The sequence below is a fragment of the Podarcis vaucheri genome, assembly GCF_965113315.1.
Source record: "Podarcis vaucheri genome assembly, chromosome: 12".
In the NCBI taxonomy this organism is placed as follows: Eukaryota; Metazoa; Chordata; class Lepidosauria; order Squamata; family Lacertidae; genus Podarcis; species Podarcis vaucheri.
Window position 1 is genome coordinate 43,631,166 of NC_138750.1, and position 19,572 is coordinate 43,650,737.

Below are 19,572 nucleotides of genomic sequence, written 5' to 3' on the forward strand. Positions count from 1 at the left end.
AAGTTTTGTTCCTTTCTAAGGAATCAAGCTCAGCCTTCATTGCATTTAACCATGGCTCAGCTTCCTTAGAATCCAAATCCTGGATTTCTTGGAAACTTGAAGGTTCAAATACCTTCTTGGAGCTTTTAACAGCTGCTACTGCTGTCTTAGCAAATTCATCAGCAAATCTCTTTGGAGGTCTGCCTTTTGTGGCTCTTTGTGACCTACGAATTAGCCTTTGGTCTTCAACACTCTCCTCTTCCTTCTCAGGAGAAAAGTGACCTATTGTGAACAATGGTTCTTCCAATTCCTGATCAGAGCTTTCAGAGGGTCGCATAGAGGCTTTCGCACTCTTGAAATCCTCTGAATTATCCGATTCAGTTTCAGACTCAGAATCAGAACCTTCATCAGTGGGTGTGGGTTGTTGCGGCTGCTTATCCTCAGTCTCATCACTGTCATCAGGATAACATTGGAAAATTCCCACATTCTCCCCCCACTTGGCATTGTACTCAACACTTCTTGTGAGTTTAATTGTTTTAGAGTCAGTCATCATTATTCTGTAAGAACCTTTCTGATAACCTAGAAAGATACCATGCAATCCACGTTTGCCTAATTTGGAGCTTTGTGGTGAATGAATCCACATGTCAGAACCAAAAATTTTCATGTGTTTGATGTATGGTTTCTTGCCAAACATCTTCTCATACGGGGTACAACCAATCGCTGAAGATAACCTGCGATTGTAACTGTAAACAAAACATGAGAGAGATTCGGCCCAATAACTCTCTGGAAGATTGGCATCATGCAGCAAGGTTTTTAACCCTTGAAGCAATGTTTGATTTGCCCTTTCGCAAAGCCCATTCTGCCATGGCGAGCGAGGACTGGACAAATCATGTTGAATTCCTTTCTCAGTCAGAAAAGCTTCAAACTGCTGAGAAGTGAATTCTCCCCCGCGATCTGTGAAAAGAATTTTTATCTTCTTACCATGCACATTTTCCAACCAAGCACAGAATTCCTTGAACCTTGGAAAAGCCTCTGATTTCTGCTTGAGATTGTACACGTAAATATACCTGGAAAATGCATCAATGAGAACCATGAAGAACCTATTGCCACCCAAAGAGGGCGATAGTGGACCAACTAAATCAGCATGAACAACCTGGTATGGTTCTGTAGCTTGCCTACTAGACACCTTACCTTTCGCAGCCATTTTCACCTTGTTTGCTGCGCATGCCTTGCACTTCATGTGGTACCTGCAGGGTTTAATAGTCATACCTTCAACCAAGGTAGGCATTTTAGATACTGCCTCAAAATGCAAATGACCAAATTTCCTGTGAAAATCATGAATACATCCTGCATGCAAACTTTTGTTAGAACCTGCAATGCAACAAGTCTCATTCTGCACAACATCATCATAATACAAAACAAACAAACGATCAACACATTCAGCATGCAATACATAATCGTCTTTCTTTGTGATGGTGCATTTCTTGTTCTTGAAGGAAACGTCAATGTTCCGTTCATTCAGCTGCATCACACTTAGAAGATTGTGTGTGGCATCTGGAACATAAAGTACATCCTGTATCTCTAAGTCCAAACTGTGAAGAACAACAGTTCCGTAGCCTTGACTGGGAATCGTGTGATCATCCGCCTGGTGAATCGCACCTTCCTGCGGTGTAAAAGACACGAACAGTCTCTTATCGTTGCACATGTGGTGGGTAGCTGCTGAATCAACAACGAAGAAAGATCTAGACGTCTTCTGGACCTTTGCGACGTTTGGAGTGAAGCGTGAGACCATTGCCTTGTGCTGCGTTGTCCTGGAGACCGGACCTTTGCCTTTGCTTTGGCCTTTTCCACGCGATGAACTTCCGCTGCGCTGCTCTGTCTTGGCCCTGGGATATCTGCATTCCCTCTTCATATGGCCTAGACGTCCACACGAGTAGCATTTCACTGCCTTCAAAGCTTTGGCGCCCTCTGGTGGTTCCACTGCACTCTGGGATGACGTCTGTGAAGACTCCCCCTTACCCATGCAGCTAGCACCCCGGCGATCTGCTTCATTCTGGATCACGGCAGTAACATAGGCTACTGTGAGCTGAGCAGTTGGTTGAACAGCAATCTGAGTGGCAACGGACTCCCAACTTGGTCCCAAAGAATGTAGTATCATGAAGGAATACACAGCCTCTGGAAAGTTGAGTCCTCTCTGTTGCAACTCATGTCTCAGATTCTGCATCTCCATCAGATGTGTACGCACATCTCCACCTTCAGCAAGAGCCATGCCATGCAGCTTGGCATAGTAGTACATTGAGGAACCAGCTTCTGTCCTCAAGTGAGCCTCTCTTAAAGTGTCCCAAATTTCTCTGGCTGTGGTCTTTCCACGCAACAGACAGAGCTCTTCTGGGGATACTATCAATGTAAGTGTTCCCCTTGCTTTGGAATCCTTAGCTGCCCATTGAGCTGTAATTGGAGCTGGGGGGTTGTCTGTAATAACATTAAACAGACCTTCTTTCCGCAGAATTGCCTCTGCATAAAGTACCCACTCCGTGTAATTTTTCTTATTGAGCTTAGGAATCCCAAAAACTTCAACCAGCTTTGCATTAGCCATCATTGCTGCTTTAATCAAGCTGCGTCACAGTACTGCAGCTTCTTCCAAAAGCACTTTTAAAAAGTACTTTTGCTTTCTCAGCCATTTCCTGTATCGCGGCAAAACGGCTTTAAAAGTACAAAGTCCAGCCATAAAGCCATAAATTAGAAACTGGCAGGCTGCCCGGAGCATGAGCACATACCTTCATCAATCAAACTTGACGCGCAGAGCAGATAACGCGATCCGTTCCTCTGTACCTCTGCCGGCATTCCTCAGTTTGATTTACATCTTTCTGGGCCCGATAACCATAATGTTGTAATTGCAGAGTCCTTTGCACAACGGAATGACGAACAGTACGTGCCACATGCTTAAAGTTGCTTTATTTTCAGTTCAGTATTGAGAAATTACAAACATGCATCTTGCCTCTGCTGGAGCAGAGAAGCAACCGTCCTTCTCCTCGGAAACAAAGAACACCGAGAGAAACAGTGAAAAACAGGAAACCAGTGTACGTCACATCCAGCTTCCCATTCCCGTGGGAAAACCCAACAGTACTCTGACTGTGGAATGTAAACATTGTCTTGTGACAAGCACTTCGCTGCACAGTGAAGAGAGCAGAAACCAACATAGGCTATGAGATTAACCCCACTCAGTGGACCAGAATGTGGTCTAAACCCCCCTTTAAACCCATATCAACGAAAAGGAAAGAACTCACTCTGAAACTCACCTACAGGTGGTACCTAACACCAAGGAAATTAGCGCTAATATGCCCAGGAACCTCACCAAAATGCTGGAGAGGGTGCACCTCCACAGGCACATACCTCCACATGCGGTGGGAATGCCCCCAAATCCAACTATTCTGGACAACAGCCATACGAGAAATATGTAAAATAATTAAGAATTAGAAATCACCCTAGAACTGGCCCTACTAAACATCTTCCAAGACAATAATGCCCACTCACATCACAAAGAACTCATAACTCACCTACTCTCAGCAGCCAGGAACATAACCAGACACTGGAGAGGCCTGTCAGGAGTAAGCATGGACCAATGGTACCAAATAGTATGGAAAACAGCCTTACTAGAAAAATTAACCAATAAACTGAAACTGACATAGAAGCATGATCAATAGAAGATGGCTATCCTGATTCAAAAAACACCCACCCAACTCACACATGAAAACAAGGTTCACCACAGCCAATCACAAACAAGCAACCACACCCCAACTTCTCTCACCACCAAAGGAACACAAGCGAATAGCAAAGAGAACCTGCACAAACGACGCTGACACAAAACCCTACACATACATTAAGTAAAAAAGGAAACACCCCACCCCACCCACCACGGCCCCTCCACCTTTTCTTCCTAATGTAACACTAATGTCTCAACAAATGAAACTGACCTGTAGAAAAGGTAAATTGAAAAAAGAGACATTGCACATACTTTTATAAACCAAGAAATCTTGAAAAAAACATTTTAAAAAAAGAAATTTAAAAAAAGAAAATATGACACAAGCGAAACTTTGCTATATTGTATATTTTGGGTGCTAATATCACAGCATCTTTGGTTTAACAGAGAACATAAGATATACTACCTTAGATCCTACAGATCTGGGATAAGGAGGGGTTCCCACTTCAATGGGTGGTATTTCCAAGCAGGTTTGAACTTTGGCACCGAATTTCTTTTTAAAAAGGCACTGATTATGTATTCCTTTCTCTAAAGCAACCTCCCCCAACCTGGTATCCTCCAGCTTTGCGCTACAATTCCCATCAGCCTCTGCTGGCACTGTCAATGGTCTGGGATGGTGGGAGTTGTAGACCAACAACATCTGAAGGACACTAGGTTAGTTAAAAGCTCTAAAGGCACCTTGGGTGACAAAGATGTACCGGTAACAGCACAGGTTGAAAATTCTCAACATTTCTTCCAGTACATCACCAGTCTCTAACCCAACCCAAATGGAGGCCCATAGTTTACAGCAGGTGTGGAGAACTTCTGGTCCGTAAGCATAATTAGCAGGGCAGGGGTGCATTTTTGTAAACCACTTTGAGGTGGTTTTTTTGTTTGTTTTTTACATTCAATCAGTATAGAATTTTAATGAAATAAATAATAAGGTCTGTGAGGCCTCATTTGGCCCACAAGACTATTTCAGCCAAGCCATGTCTGCCTGCCCTACATCAAGTGTTGACCAGGTAAAAACATGGCTCAACTGAAAGGGGTTTTGAGGCACTGTCAATCAGGGGAATGGTGGTGCCTGAAATATCCTAAGCAAACAGCTGTGTTTGCTTTGCAACACCTGACAATCAGCTAATCATTGGGTCTTACGAAGCCCTATGAAAAGTGCTCTGCAAGACCCATGTGGGCAAAAGGGCCACCCGATGTAATCGTGATGTCAGTGGTCCTGCTCACTTTCCAAAGTTGGCCCGCAAGTGGTGGGAGAGAGAACACTGAGGAACAATAACAACAACAACAACAACAATAATAATAATAATAAACTTTATTTATTATCTGAGGCAAAACTGGGCTCATAGAGGCTAACATCAAATATATGACATATTACCATAAAACCAAGCAATCAATTAAAATACATCCTACCTCCTAAAATCAAGTCAGAATCAAAGTAAAACCCAATCAGATGGCAGCCTGCAAGGTAGGGATGGGGACCTTAAATGCTCACCAGGAAGAGTCCACTCCTGCACTCTAGGTAATTAGTTCCATTATCAAACTGCTCTCATTGTAATATTGTCATGTTTACATTAGGCGGTTTCATAATACAGTATTTGTATCTTAGAGAGGAACTCCTCCAGCACTGGAGCTCTGGGCACTGACTGGAAGCTGTCTATTTGGCATTTTACTACAAAAGCCGAAGAAAGTTAAGAACACAGGAATAAAAATGAGACCGTGAACAGCCCCAAACAAGATCACCAGAAACATTATCTTAAAAAAGGTTCTGAAGATGTAAGAGGATGCCATGGAGAGTACAATAACTCCCAAGATAGTGGAAATAGCTCCCTGTGTAACAGGGTAGCCAAGGATGTACAAAGCATCCACAGCCTTGTCATTCACTTTGTGTTTCTCACTGGCAACAAAAGCATAGGAAATATGGGCTGAGAAGTCTACTGAAAACCCTATGCAAATTACAAGGTTGATCATGGATATGGAATCAAGATTCACACTCCAGAAGGACATGAAACCAGCTACACCGACAATAACAGAGGCAATAGCAAAGGTTACCCACAAAGAACAAAGAGGATTGGGAATGAGTAGTAAGGAAATGAGTAGCATGGCTCCAGCAGCAATCACAATAGCTTGAACCGTGTCCTGAGCGATCACAAGATATTGATCAAAGTATATAAAAGCTGGATGATAAACCATTAACGGTACCTTGCAGTCCTTAGCAAGACCTCTCAGCTCATTTAAAAGACTCCTCTCATCCACTGCAGTAGTAACATTGACTGTCTGTATGAAAAAACGTGATGCTATTATTTCTGTAGCAATAACATAAACATCCCACTTGAAGTCTGGATTAATCCCAAAAAGGGTGGCTAAATTGTCAATGAAAAGCCTATGGTCATCTATATTGAAAGACATACGTTTAGCGACATCTTGGTAAGTTCTCAACCAGGACACTGATAAATTCTTGTTGACGTAGGATGAGCTTTCCAGTGCGTTCATACAGTTTTCAACATCTGCACGGACAGATGAATCCCAATAAGCTTTGCTTTCAGTAACAACCACCATAACCCTTGGGCCGTATTCTGAAAAATATTCCTTTTCCCATTCATAATACTGGATGACATAAGAATTGTCACTAGCTAGATTTCGAAGATCTATACCTTCTTGGACTTGAGTGCAGCCAAAAATACTAATACCCAAGTAGATGAGATAAAGGACTACCACAAGCACCTTGGTCCAGCTGTGCATAAGGAAGGGACCGTAATACTTTCTAAAGAATCCATTCATGGGGTGTTCAGTCTCTGCTCCAGTGGACTCATCAAAAGACCCTCCTACACAGCACATGTTATAAGTGTAGCCCTGAGAGTCCTGAGGCTCATTGTTCACTTTCATGAATGTGAGCCAGTGTCTGTTGCTTTCTTCTCGTCTCCCATTTAAAGCAAGAACTGCCCCCAAGAATGTCAGGTTGTATAAGTAGCAGAACACAAAGGCTGTTCCTGTATAGATGCAAAATGCCTGAACGGACTGGAATGGAGTTGCAATTCCAATGTAAAAGGCTAACACGTCTGTGAGGGTCGTGATGGTAATGGACACAGCTGCTTCTCTGTAGGTGTCAGCCATTCGCTCTCTGACACTGTCCTTCACTTTAGTCTGCTGCCAGCAAGACACCAGGATGAACATGTCATCAACACCAACCCCTGAAGAATGGCAAATATATAACATATTAGTTCCTATATGTCATGCGAGAAGAGAAATACAGTGATATCTTGAAACTCGAATGACTTGGCTCCCGGAAAAAAAAGGTTCCTTAACGTCGCAAACCCGTAGATATGTAAGAGAATTTTCACCCATCACCATACTTAAATATATTAATGAAAAGCCCAATGGAGAAGTCAGGAGGAATGTGTACATTTGCTCACTTACCAAGGATAAGAAATGGTGAATTTGCAACTGTGACAACAAACGGCACCCCACAAAAGAGCAGCAATCCAAAGCTGCTGACGACAGATAAGCCTGCTGACAGCACCCCAAAAGCTGCAACCCACACTTTTGTCCGTACACAGTCCAGCCTGGAAAACAGATTAAGAAGATTCTAATTCGATTCAGAGTATCACGGTCCATGTACTAATCCCCCCTCCCACTGAACCAAGCTAAACCCGTTAGCACCACATGGATCGGCTATGCATGCACTGAAGCTGTGTGAAGCTTTGTTTTGAAGCCCTAGTTGCACAAAATATCTCAAAAAAGGATGCAAGCTTCCAAACTCCCCAGAATGCTTCATCAGCTAGACAGTAAACAAACTAAGGAGGGGGGAGAACAAAGTTGGCTGTTGGTAAGGCCATTGAGTCTGCATTCTTCGATGGAATGTGGGAAAGATGGCAGACATTCAGATGAAGCTTGGTAGATCTACTACCTCCTCCTAATACATAATAATAATAATAATAATAATAATAATAATAATTATTATTATTATTATTATTATTATTATTATTTATTATTTCTACCCCGCCCATCTGGCTGGGTTTCCCCAGCCACTCTGGGCGGCTTCCAACAGAAGGTTAAACATACATTAAAACATCAATCATTAAAAACTTCCCTAAACAGGGCTGATTTCAGATGGCTTCTAAATGTCATATAGTTGTTTATTTCTTTGACATCTGATGGGAGGGCGTTCCACAGGGTGGGTGCTACTACCGAGAAGGCCCTCTGCCTGGTTCCCTGTAACTTCGCTTCTCACTGTGAGGATACCGCCAGAAGGCCCTCAGCGTTGGATCTCAGTGTCCGGACAGAGCAATGGGGGTGGAGACGCTCCTTCAGGTATCCAGGACCAAGGCTGTTTAGGGCTTTAAAGATCAGCTTTGAATTGTGCTCAGAAATGTACTGGGGGCCAATGTAGGTCTTTCAAGACCAGTGTTATGTGGTGGCCACTCCCAGTCACCGGTCTAGCTGCCACATTCTGGATTAGTTGGGAGTTTCTGGGTCACCTTCAAAGGTAGCCCCACACAGAACGCGTTGCAGTAGTCCAAGCGGGAGATAACTAGAGCATGCACCACTTTGGCGAGACAGTCTGCGGGCAGGTAGGGTCTCAGCCTGTGTACCAGATGGAGCTGGTAGACAGCTGTCCTGGACTCAGAATTGACCTGCACCTCCATGCACAGCTGTGAGTCCAAAATGACTCCCAGGCTGTGCACCTCCTCCTTCACAGACACAGTTGCCCCATTCAAGACCAGGGAGTCCCCCATACACTCTCACAAAATGAAAAGATAAAAATTACTTCCCTTTTCTCAGCAATTACCTTGAGCATGAGATAATTGAGAAGGTTATTGTTAAGGTATACGTGATGGAAAACAAAGGGACCACTTCCTTAGTATTTTTTTCAAACTCTTCTTGTCTGGACAATGAAGTAAAATAAGCCACCTGCCATAGGGAGCGGGGGGGGGGAGAAGGTCACATGTTAAATATTTTCTCTCTCTTAATATATAAATCTATTTTTAAAAAATAATATTTATTATTTTTCCAAAAACACTGAAAAAAAAGAAAAAAGAAAAAGAAAAACAATACAACACATCAAATTAACAAAACAAGACAAAGACAATAAAATAAATCAAACAATTTCATTATCCCATCTTTCATTCACTTATTTCCTCGACCTCCTCACACCTCCCTTTTTGTATTCCACTTCTGTTAATTATTTCAGCAATTCCTTTCCATCTTCCTCTGTTTTCTATCCTATAATTATCTTAACTCATTCTAACCTTATTTTTTCCTTTAATACTCTATTAACCTATCTGTACTTAATTCCTTATAATATTTCTACTAAAGCCACATAACTTCATTTCAACATTTTTCTAACATTTATTAATTTCACAATATTTCTGTAGATAGTCTTTAAAGTTTTTCCAATCTTCTTCCACCAACTCCTCTCCCTGGTCTCGGATTCTGCCAGTCATTTCCGCCAGTTCCATGTAGTCCATCAACTTCATCTGCCATTCTTCCCGGGTGGGCAAATCTTGTGTCTTCCAATACTTCGCGATGAGTATTCTTGCTGCTGTTGTTGCATACATAAAAAAAGTTCTATCCTTCTTTGGCACCAATTGGCCGACCATGCCCAGGAGAAAGGCCTCTGGTTTCTTCAAGAAGGTATATTTAAATACCTTTTTCATTTCATTATAAATCATCTCCCAGAATGTCTTAATCCTTGGGCACGTCCACCAAAGGTGAAAGAATGTGCCTTCAGTCTCATTACATTTCCAACATTTATTTTCAGGCAAATGGTAAATTTTTGCAAGCTTGATTGGTGTCATGTACCACCTATAAATCATTTTCATTAAGTTTTCTCTTAGGGCATTACATGCCGTAAATTTCATACCTGTGGTCCATAACTGTTCCCAGTCAGCCATCATTATATTATGTCCAACATCTTGTGCCCATTTAATCATAGCTGATTTCACCATTTTATCCTGAGTGTTCCATTTCAACAGCAAGTTATACATTCTTGACAAATTCTTAATTTTAGAATCTAGCAATTCTGTTTCCAATTTTGATTTTTCCACCTGAAAACCAACTTTTTTGTCCAAATTATATGCCTCCATTATTTGATAATAATGGAGCCAATCTCGCACTTTATTTTTCAATTTTTCAAAGCTCTGCAATCTTAGTCTGTCTCCCTCTTGTTCCAGAATTTCCCAATATTTCGGCCATTTGGCCTCCATATTGAGTTTTTTCTGTGCCTTCGCTTCCATTGGTGACAACCATCTTGGGGTTTTCTTTTCTAACAAATCTTTATATCTTATCCATACATTAAACAATGCTTTTCTGACAATATGATTTTTAAACGCTTTATGTGCTTTTACCTTATCGTACCACAAATATGCATGCCAACCAAATACATTATTAAAACCTTCTAGGTCCAACACATCAGTGTTTTCAAGTAGCAGCCAACAAAAAGCAGCTGATTCATAGTAGAGTTTTAAGTCTGGCAGGGCAAATCCACCTCTTTCTTTAGCATCAGTTAATATCTTAAATTTTATTCGGGACTTCTTGCCCTGCCAAACAAATCTGGAAATATCTTTCTGCCACTTCTTGAAACAATCCATCTTGTCCAAAATTTGTAATGTTTGAAACAAGAACAACATCCTTGGCAGCACATTCATTTTTATCACAGCAATTCGGCCTAACAATGATAACTTCAAGTTTGACCATATTTCTAAGTCCTTTTTCACTTCAATCCAACTTTTTTCATAATTATCCTTAAATAGATTTATATTTTTAGCAGTCATATTAACCCCTAAATATTTCACTTTCTTAACCAATGTTAGTCCTGTCTCTTCCTGAAATTTCTCTCTCTCATTTACAGTTAAATTTTTCTCTAAAACCTGAGTTTTCATCTTATTCAGCTTAAAACCTGCTACTTGCCCAAATTCTTGAATCAGTTCCAATACCCTTTTTGTACTAGATTCTGGTTCCTGTAGGGTCAATACTAAATCATCAGCAAATGCTTTCAGTTTATACTGTTTAACTCCCACTTGTATACCTTTGACCTCTTGGTCCTTTCTTATCATGTTTAACAAAACCTCAAGGACCGATATAAAAAGCAGTGGAGAAATTGGGCAACCTTGTCGTGTCCCTTTCTCAATCTTAAACTCTTCTGTCACTACATTATTCACAATTAATTTTGCCTTTTGTTCTGAATAAATTGCACCTATACCATTTTCAAAACCTTGGCCTACCCCCATCCCCTGTAGATTCTTCTTCATAAAACTCCAAGAAATGTTGTCAAAGGATTTCTCCGCGTCCACAAATATCAAGACAGCCTTAGTATTAATATTCACTTGAAGTTTTTCTAAAATATTAATTATATTCCTCATATTGTCAGACAAATGTCTGCCCGCTTGATCTTTATGAATTTCTTCTACTAACACCTTTTTTAATCTTTTGGCCAAAATGTCTGCAAAAATTTTATAATCCACATTTAGCAACGATATGGGGCGGTAGTTTTTGAGCTGTGTCTTTTCAGTCTGTTTTCGGTATAAGTGTAATGTAAGCTTCCTTCCACGACTCTGGTGCCTTTCTTCCTTCCAATATTTCATTACAGACTTCCTTCAATGGTTGTATTAACCAATCTTTCAAAGATCTGTAATATCTTGAAGTCAAACCATCTGGTCCTGGAGATTTACCTAATTGCATGTTCTGAATAGCCCCTTCCACCTCCTGGTCCGTTATTCTGTAGTTCAACATTAGTTGTTTTTCCTGTGAGATTTTGTGTAGTCCATTTATTTTCAAGAATCGATCAATGTCCATTTCTTTCTGCTTCTCCTGTGTATAAAGTTGTTTGAAATACCTCTGGAAACACTTCCTAATCTCCACTGGGTTCTGTATATTTTTTCTTTCCACTTCCAAATTCGTGATAGTATTGAATTTTTGTCTTTTTTGCCAGGCCAACAATTTCCCACATTTATTTACTGATTCAAATGTCTTTTGCCTCATCTGTTTAATCTTCCATTCTATTTCCTGATTCATCAGCTTCGCATATTGTACCTGGTATAACTTTATCTCTTTCAGAATCTCCTGTGACTTTGGTTTTGCTCTCAGTTTCTTCTCTCCTTCCCCTATCTTTCCCAGGATTTTATCCTTTTTTTCATTCTGAGTTCTCTTCTTAATTGCATTCTGTTGTATTAGGAATCCTCTCATAACCGCTTTGCTTGCATCCCGAATTACTCTTTTTTCCACTGTAGTGTTCATGTTTATCTCAAAATAATCTCTTAGAGTTTTTTGGGCCTTCTTGGTCACCTCTTCATTCCTAAACAAGGTGTCATTCATCCTCCATCTGAAGGAGCCGCTTGGCGTTAATTTCATTTCCATCTTCACCGCATTATGGTCCGAACAAGTTTTGGGGCAGATCTCCACTTTGCTAGTCTTTGGAGCAAGTCCCCTGGTTACCCAGATTTGGTCAATTCTTGTCCACATCATTTTAGCCTCAGAGAAGAAAGTTCCCTCTCTTCCCAGAGGGTTCTTCATTCTCCAAATATCAACTAAATCCATATTTTCAGTCATGTCAAAAAGGGTTTTTGGTAGTCTACCATCTTTGGTGACTACCTGTCTCTGTGCCTTATCCATATTTGTAGACACCACTCCATACATATCTCCCATCAAAATCATATTATAATCCATATAATCCATCAGGGTCTCATGTAACTTCTTAAAGAATTCCGATTTTCCTTCATTTGGTGCATATATACCTAGAATCAAAAATTTCTCTCCTTGTGAATTTCAATTGCTACAAATCTTCCTTGGTCATCTTTAAATAAGAATTTTGGTGATAGGCTCTCCTTTGCATAGAGGACCACTCCTCTTTTTTTAACTTTGTCTGATGAAATGAATTCTTGGCCCAATCTTTTATTACTCATTATTTTCCTTTGTAGCCTTATCACATCTGTTTCTTGTAAACAAATTAAGTCCAAATGTTCTTTTTTCAATAAATGAATGACTTTCCGCCTCTTTTCAGGGGAATTTAGTCCATTCACATTCCAGCTCAAAACCTGCAACGCCATCATGTAATTACGCTAATGTTCCTCCAACTGCACCCAATGCTTGCTCTTCTTCTGTTGGTAGTAATGGTAGCACGTTCACTGGGGAGTCCAGTCCAAAAGACAATGTTGATATGTCCAATGTTCCCCTGTTTGGTGATCTTCTGTCCAATGCTCTCTGCTCTGGTGCTCTATCTGGTGATCTTCTGTCCGATGCTCTTGGCTCTTTTCCAACTCCCTTCTGCAAATCTTCCTCGTACTTGTACAAAAACTTCACTTTATCCTCTACTGATCTTATTTTTATTTTCCTACCTTTGAAACTGAAAGATAGGCCTTGGGGAAACTCCCACCTAAAGATAATTTTATTCTTTCTCAGCAGGGCAACAATATCTCCGTAGTCAGGCCTAAGATCCAAAAGATATTTCGGGACGTCTTTAAAAATTACCACTCTTGACTGTTGTACTTCTAGATTCTTCTGGTAGTGCCAACCCAAGATTCTATCTCTCTCTTCTTTAGATTGAAGAGTAATCAAGCAGTCTCTTATTATATTCTTCTCTTTTCCCCCTCCTCTTCCAAGTCTGAAGGCCCTCACTATTCTAAACTCTTCTTGTCCCAAGTCCAGGTCCCAAAAATCAACAAATTCCTGTGTATGAAAGTCTATCAAACTTTCCTTCTCAAATTCAGGTAGGCCTCTGATCCTCAAATTTGTCTGTTTTTCTTTAAGTTCAATCATAGCAAGTGTCAGCTTATGTTCATCAAGTTGCCTCTGTAGGGCTGGGACTCTCTCTTTCACCAATTGTGTTACTTTACATTCAGCAGCTACAGCCTTTTCCCTAGCTTCCTCCGCAGTCTGCTGTATCAGAGTGGATTCCTGTATCAATTTCTGAATCGTTTCTGTATTGGTATTCACCTTTAGTCCCAAATTGTTTATGCTTTCCGTATTTAAATCAATTTTATTAGTTGCAGCGTCCACTTTCTTATTAAGCTGTTCCAATGAGTCATTTATCTTACTTAACGCAACCGCTAGTACCTCTTCTGATAGCATTCCTTTTGATTTTGGTTGTGCTGATATAGACACAGCAGCAGCCGGAGGGAGGGGATCTGGTATTGAACTTCTCCTAGGTTGCTGCCTAATCTTCCCAGACCTTAATGTTTTTTCAGCAGTTGGCAAATCTATTTTTTCCTTTCCATTTGCCATAACACTTAAACGATTCAAGGTCAGTCCCAGAGTCTCACAGTTTCTTATCTTACAGCTGGAAATTCCCCTAGCTCCACACTTGTAGAACTCTTGTAAAACAACCAGTTTCAAAAACTTCCACTAGGGGGAAACAGTTTCAATTTATGTTACTTGTATTGATCAATAATGTCCTCTTTTAAACACAGTTCAAACATCCAAAGTTAGTTTCCATTTTCTGTTACTATTTATTCCTTTTTAGAAACAACCAGACTGTAGAAACAATGTAGAAACAATGTATTTGTCTTACTTAGCTAGCTGTCAGTGAACGTTCTATACGCTGTCAATGGACATTCCAAAAGACGTCAATCCAGCTAGCAGCCTGTTTCCAGGGTCAGAGCGGCAGTATTCTGACTCTCTTCACTCTCTCCTGCAGGTCTACTCAGTCCACAACTCCCCCCCTCCTCTCCTGCCCCCGAGGGGGGATTAAATGTTCTTTACCGTTGAAATTTTAGTCTTTTGCAAAGGGCTTTCCAAGGCTTCAGCTTACAGCCTTTTTGCTTCAGTCTATTTACAAAAAGGGGAGGCGGACTTCCTGTATTGAACCTCCCCACTTCGATACCAAATTATACGTTTAGAAATCTAATTCTCCCGTTCCAGCTCTACTCACGGGTAATTGCTTTAGATTCAAATTGCCCACAGGAAAAAGTCAGCGCTCTCCGGCAACAGCTATGCGGCTTCGCTCCGTGAAAGAAGCAGAAGACTCGAAGCACCGCACCACTCACCGCACGTCGCTCCGGAACCCCGAAATCGGGTTTCCCCGCGAGTAGGGGAGGCGCAAAAGGTGCCCGCCGAATCCCACGTTCACAGGTTTCTCCTGCCTGTGATTTTTTGCGGGTTTCTGCCTTCGCCGTAGCGGCCAGACCCAATTTTCCACGGGGCAAATTCCTCCCGGTCAGAGGAATTCAGCCATTGCCGATGGCGCCAACCCGGAAGTCCTTGATATATAAATCTAAATGCTCACAAGAGTATAAAGACAGGGTGCAATTAGCAGAATATAAGTGGGACCTGAAATACATTTTGCAGCATGGAGTGTTCCTGCTTAGGGGCCCAGGATAGCAAACAATAAAAACATCCTTAAAACAATTCCAATACTGATGTAGACTGGGAAAGATCTCTACTTGCTAAGAGCAAGGTTCTTCAGGAGGCACTTAAAAGACAGTCGCTACAGCGTCTGTGTAATATCCAAGCAGTGGGGAGTAATTCCAAAGGACAGGTGTCACAGCACTAAAGGCCCAAGTCCTACATTGTGCGGAACAGACCTCCTGATCAGGTGGTATCTGCTGGAGGCCCTCAGTGACTTGATTTGCCATATAAGGGGTGAGGTGGTCTTTCAGATAGCCCATCCTAAACAGTGCACGACTTCATACACCAAGGGTTCAAGTTAGGCAGCCCTGCCCTCTTTGAGAATAATTCATTTCACTCCGCATCCCATTGGACACTCAACATTCTGAGGCCGCCTAGCAATTCTCAGTCTTCATTAAGCTGCTTGGTTGGGTTGGCTGAACAAAGTCTCTAATGCCTCAAGTCACCAATGTGTGCACAGCCTATGACTGGCAGAGGCCGCAGGTTAGCACCACTGTCTGGCTTCCAACTTCTAGAGACAGCCACGAGTTTACATAACTTTTAAAATGGGATTAGACAAATCCACGGAGGATAATAATACCGATGGCAACCAGCCATGATGCTATTCCATGTCTCCAGCTTCAGAAGCAGCATGCCTCTAAGTAATGTAAAGGGACTGCTGACCATTAGGTCCAGTCGTGGATGACTCTGGGGTGGTGGCACTCATCTTGCTTTACTGGCTCAGGGATGTGGCGTACGGTCAGCATGACTAAGCCGCTTCTGGTGAACCAGAGTAGCGCACGGAAACGCCGTTTACCTTTCCGCCGGAGTGGTACCTATTTATCTACTTGCACTTTGACGTGCTTTCAAACTGCTAGGTGGGCAGGAGCAGGGACCAAACAACGGGAGCTCACCCTGTCGCGGGGATTCAAACTGCTCGGAAAGCCCTAGGCTCTGTGGTTTAGACCACAATGCCACCCATGTCCCTTATGCCTCTAAGTACCAGAGTGAGTTCTGTTTAATAGGGTGAGAGGGGAAATACATGCTAATGAATGAAAAGCTGCAACAGACTAACCCAAATGGAATAAAACTTACTGTCTGGAGCAGTTCCTATACTTTTCTTCTGGATGCAAAGAGGCATATTAATAGCCTTACACTGAACAGTGTTACTGGCTCCAGTACTCAAACCACATAGTGGTGGGGGGAGGGGGGAGGGAGAGAGAGAGAGAGAGAGAGAGAGAGAGAAAGGGTGGAACTATTCAGGCCTGGGTAGCACAGATAAGCAGAACTAGTTGCACTAATAACCATCCTAACCACCCTAGCTGAGAAAACAGATACAGTACAAATTTTGCTTGGGCTTGTTAGCCAACCCTCATTTTTAGCAGCCAGTGAGGTTCTGCTTTCTGTTCTACAAATGCTAAGGGAGCAGGTCCTTTTTTCTTTTCATTTTCGCAAAGAAGGGGGAGGGGTTCCTATGAGTGAGGAGCTGTGGGTCGAATGATATGCATTTCGAACAAATCAGCCCATCACACTGACATAATCTGGCGGAGGTGTTGCTAAAGGTTAATTCAGGGCACCAAGCTTTTTGCAGTGGGGCCCAAATCTCAATCCCCTTGCTCCCCCTATTTAAAAATATTTTGAAAACTTTATTTATAGTGCAGTTGGAAGTCCTGCAAAGAATATTACTGTATTCTCCAAATCCCAGTCAACCACCATATTAATTTTCTAGAGGCATCTATAGTGGTGCCCTGCAAGACGAATGCCTCGCAAGACGAAAAACTCGCTAGACGAAAGAGTTTTCCGTTTTTTGAGTCGTTCCGCAAGACGAATTTCCCTATGGGCTTGCTTCGCAAGATGAAACGTCTTGCGAGTTCTTGCGAGTTTGTTTCCTTTTTCTTAAAGCCGCTAAGCCGTTAATAGCCAATAAGCCGCTAATAGCCGTGCTTCGCAAGACGAAAAAACCGCAAGACGAAGAGACTCGCGGAACAGATTAATTTCGTCTTGCAAGGCACCACTGTATGCACATCAATTACATATGCAAATTATATGAAAAATTATGTGCTGGGCCTAGGCTCTGGATCATTTAAGTATTCATTTATTTATCTACATAATTTATTAATCATTTTATATCAAGGGTGGGGAACCTTTTTGACCATATCTCTCCCCATCCTGTGGTCCTGTCAAAGTTGGCCTACGGGAACGGGGGAAGATGGTGCCCAAGCAGAACTGAAGTCCCAATGCATCAGCTGATGGGTGGTCCCTTCTGCTGGGATTGGTTGTATGTGCAGCTGATCTAGCCCTATCTCTGCCTGCCCTGTGCCTGACATCACATGTGACATCAGATGTAGGGCAGGGTATGGTTTGGGCAAAATGGCCTTATGGGCCAAATGGTGAAGCATGGCAGGCCAAATTTGGCCCATGGGCTCAAGGTTTTCTGCCCCTGATTTACATCCAAGCATGTCCAAGCTGTGCAAAAGAAGTAATTCAGGAAACAGCATAAAAGCATAAAATGCATTTTTTAAACCTAGAGATTGACACAAGGCATAGTAATAATTTGCATCATTTTGAAAGAGGCGCTCCTTGGCATTCTTGCGTTGCCAGAGATGCTGCAATAGCTTGTTTTCTAATTACATACTAAAATTAAATGTTTGGCCGCCACTGAATGCCTCCACTTGCTGATGCAGGTGCGTTAGGCATGGGGAACCTCTGACCCTAGTGGTTTGACTTCAGATCCCGTTCCCTCCAGTAAGCATGGCAGCATGCGTCAGGCAGACACAGAGAGTCATATCGCGGCTCCATCGTGCCAGGAGACGCTTACCTGGATGGTTGCGAGGTTCAAGGATTTCAGCACGCCCGGGATGCGCTCCAGAAACGTCCGGAGCCAGAGCGCGCTGTCGTTTCTGCGAGAAGCCTCGTCCTCCTGCAAGTAGTAGAAGAGGCGCAGCGCTTTGGCTGCCCGGACGGGGCGCGCCGGCCCATCCCCGGGGCCCAAGTCGAGGCCTCCCAGAAAGGGGGGCAGGTAAAGGGGGTTGGCAGTGAGCGGAGGGACGTAGAGCGGGAAGGTGAGGTCGGGCAGCAGCGCCTGTATCCCGGCCGGGTCGCCTTGCACCAAGCTGAGCAGCGGGTTGGCGCTGCTGCAGTTGTGGCCGGGGCTGCTCCGCGCGCAGAGCTGGGCGAAGGGGAGCGCGGGGCCGTCGGGGCTGCGGAGCCCCCGCACCGCCTGGTCCAGCGCCAGCAGCTCGGCGAAGGCCTCCCGGGTGAGGAGCGAGCCTCCGCCGCGGGCCACGGCCAGGAGGGAGGCGAAGGAGCCCTCGGTGCTCAGCCTCTCGGCCGAGAAGCGCCGCGCGTCGTCGGTGGGGAAGTGCGCCTGCACGAAGCGCCGCTCGCCCTTGGCGGGGCCCCCGAGCGGCGTGAACTGGCCCTCGATGTCGTTGTCCTCCAGGCTGCTCAGGGACGCGAAGCCGGCGCCCAGCCCGCCCGTCAGCGCCAGAGGCACGAGCAGGAAGGGCCACGGGTGCGCGCCCACCTGGGCGCCCAGGGCCCGCAGCGCGCGCGACAGGGGCCTCTCCACGCAGTCCGTGTGGCAGTCGAGGGGCGCCATCGCCTTTTCTCTTTCTCCTCCTCCCAGCGGCGAAGAGTTAAGAGAGTTCAGACCGTTATCCGAGTAAGTTAGGCGTCGGGCAGCCCGGCCCCACTTCGCACGAGTTTCTGAAACATCTCGAAAAGGGGGAACTGAGCGGGAAAAGATGGTAAAAATGGCCGCTGGGCGGAGGTTCGCCGTCCGGGAAACGCCCACCCGCTAACCGCCTCAGAAGTCGGTTGGGGGGAGGGAGCGAGGCGATGCTGAGGGAAACCCCGTTCAGCGAAGGCATCGGTTTCTTGGCTGCAATCTGGCTGCTACGTCTGAGGGAAACTCCCGAGAAAATCCAGAACGAGAGGGCGCAGTGCCTTTTTAGCCAAGATGCAATGAAAGTGATCTTTTAACCAGTAGCCCGTTTAACTGGGAATTTCCTTCGTCTCGGCAGTCCTTTTTCCGCAAGGGTGGGCGACCTGCGGCTCTCCAGATGTGCTTGATGACTGGCCGTTCTGGAGAGGGAGTCCTAACATCTGGAGGGCCACTGGTTCCCCACAGTTAATCTAGGTTGTGTTTAGAAAAACAGATGCATATATACCATATTTTTCGCCCCATAGGATGCACTTTCCCCCCTCCAAATTTGAAGGGGAAATGTGGGTGTGTCCTATGGGGCGAATGCAGGCTTTCACCGAAGCCTGGAGAGCGAGAGGGGTCCGTGCGCACCGACCCCTCTCACTCTCCAGGCTTCGCGCACTGGGCTCCCGCAGCTTGCGGAGAGTTGCCTGCATGCTGAAGCCTGGGCGCGCTGAAACTACTGACCCGGAAAAGATTAACCAAAGTTTTATAAATTACTACAAAAAGCTGTATAAAACAGAGTTTAAAGATTAAAACAAAATAAAAAGAGTATTTGTTACAGAATAATTTACTGTCAATATTAGAAGAAGAATAT

The 19,572-nt window shown here is 43.7% G+C and overlaps 1 protein-coding gene and 1 long non-coding RNA gene across 2 annotated transcripts in view; both read right to left on the minus strand.

Moving 5' to 3' along the window:
- The window catches only part of LOC309515723, an 8,168-nt gene extending 3,153 nt beyond the window's left edge, over positions 1 to 5,015 (minus strand). The window contains exon 1 of the long non-coding RNA XR_014212629.1: positions 3,174 to 5,015. This is a non-coding gene — a long non-coding RNA (uncharacterized lncRNA). The remainder of the gene's footprint in view (positions 1 to 3,173) is intronic.
- A 12-nt stretch (positions 5,016 to 5,027) lies between these two features.
- LOC309515693 (patched domain-containing protein 3-like) lies at positions 5,028 to 19,225 on the minus strand. The gene is made up of 4 exons (XM_082193760.1): positions 17,868 to 19,225; positions 8,520 to 8,641; positions 7,148 to 7,293; positions 5,028 to 6,921 (listed from the first exon to the last, which is right to left on the minus strand). The coding sequence occupies exons 1-4, from the start codon at positions 18,648 to 18,650 to the stop codon at positions 5,336 to 5,338; spliced, it is 2,637 nt and encodes an 878-aa protein (XP_082049886.1). The 5' UTR covers positions 18,651 to 19,225; the 3' UTR covers positions 5,028 to 5,335.
- Positions 19,226 to 19,572: the final 347 nt, after the last annotated feature.

What these genes read in the sequence shown, in the direction of transcription:
- LOC309515693 (XM_082193760.1), bottom strand. Translation starts at nt 18,650, where the DNA reads ATGGCGCCCCTCGACTGCCACACGGACTGCGTGGAGAGGCCCCTGTCG. An exon ending in TGAACCTCGCAACCATCCAG is followed by an intron (nt 8,642 to 17,867) that starts GTAAGCGTCTCC and finishes TCCCTATGGCAG; the next exon opens with GTGGCTTATTTTACTTCATT. An exon ending in TTCACCATTTCTTATCCTTG is followed by an intron (nt 6,922 to 7,147) that starts GTAAGTGAGCAA and finishes GCCATTCTTCAG; the next exon opens with GGGTTGGTGTTGATGACATG.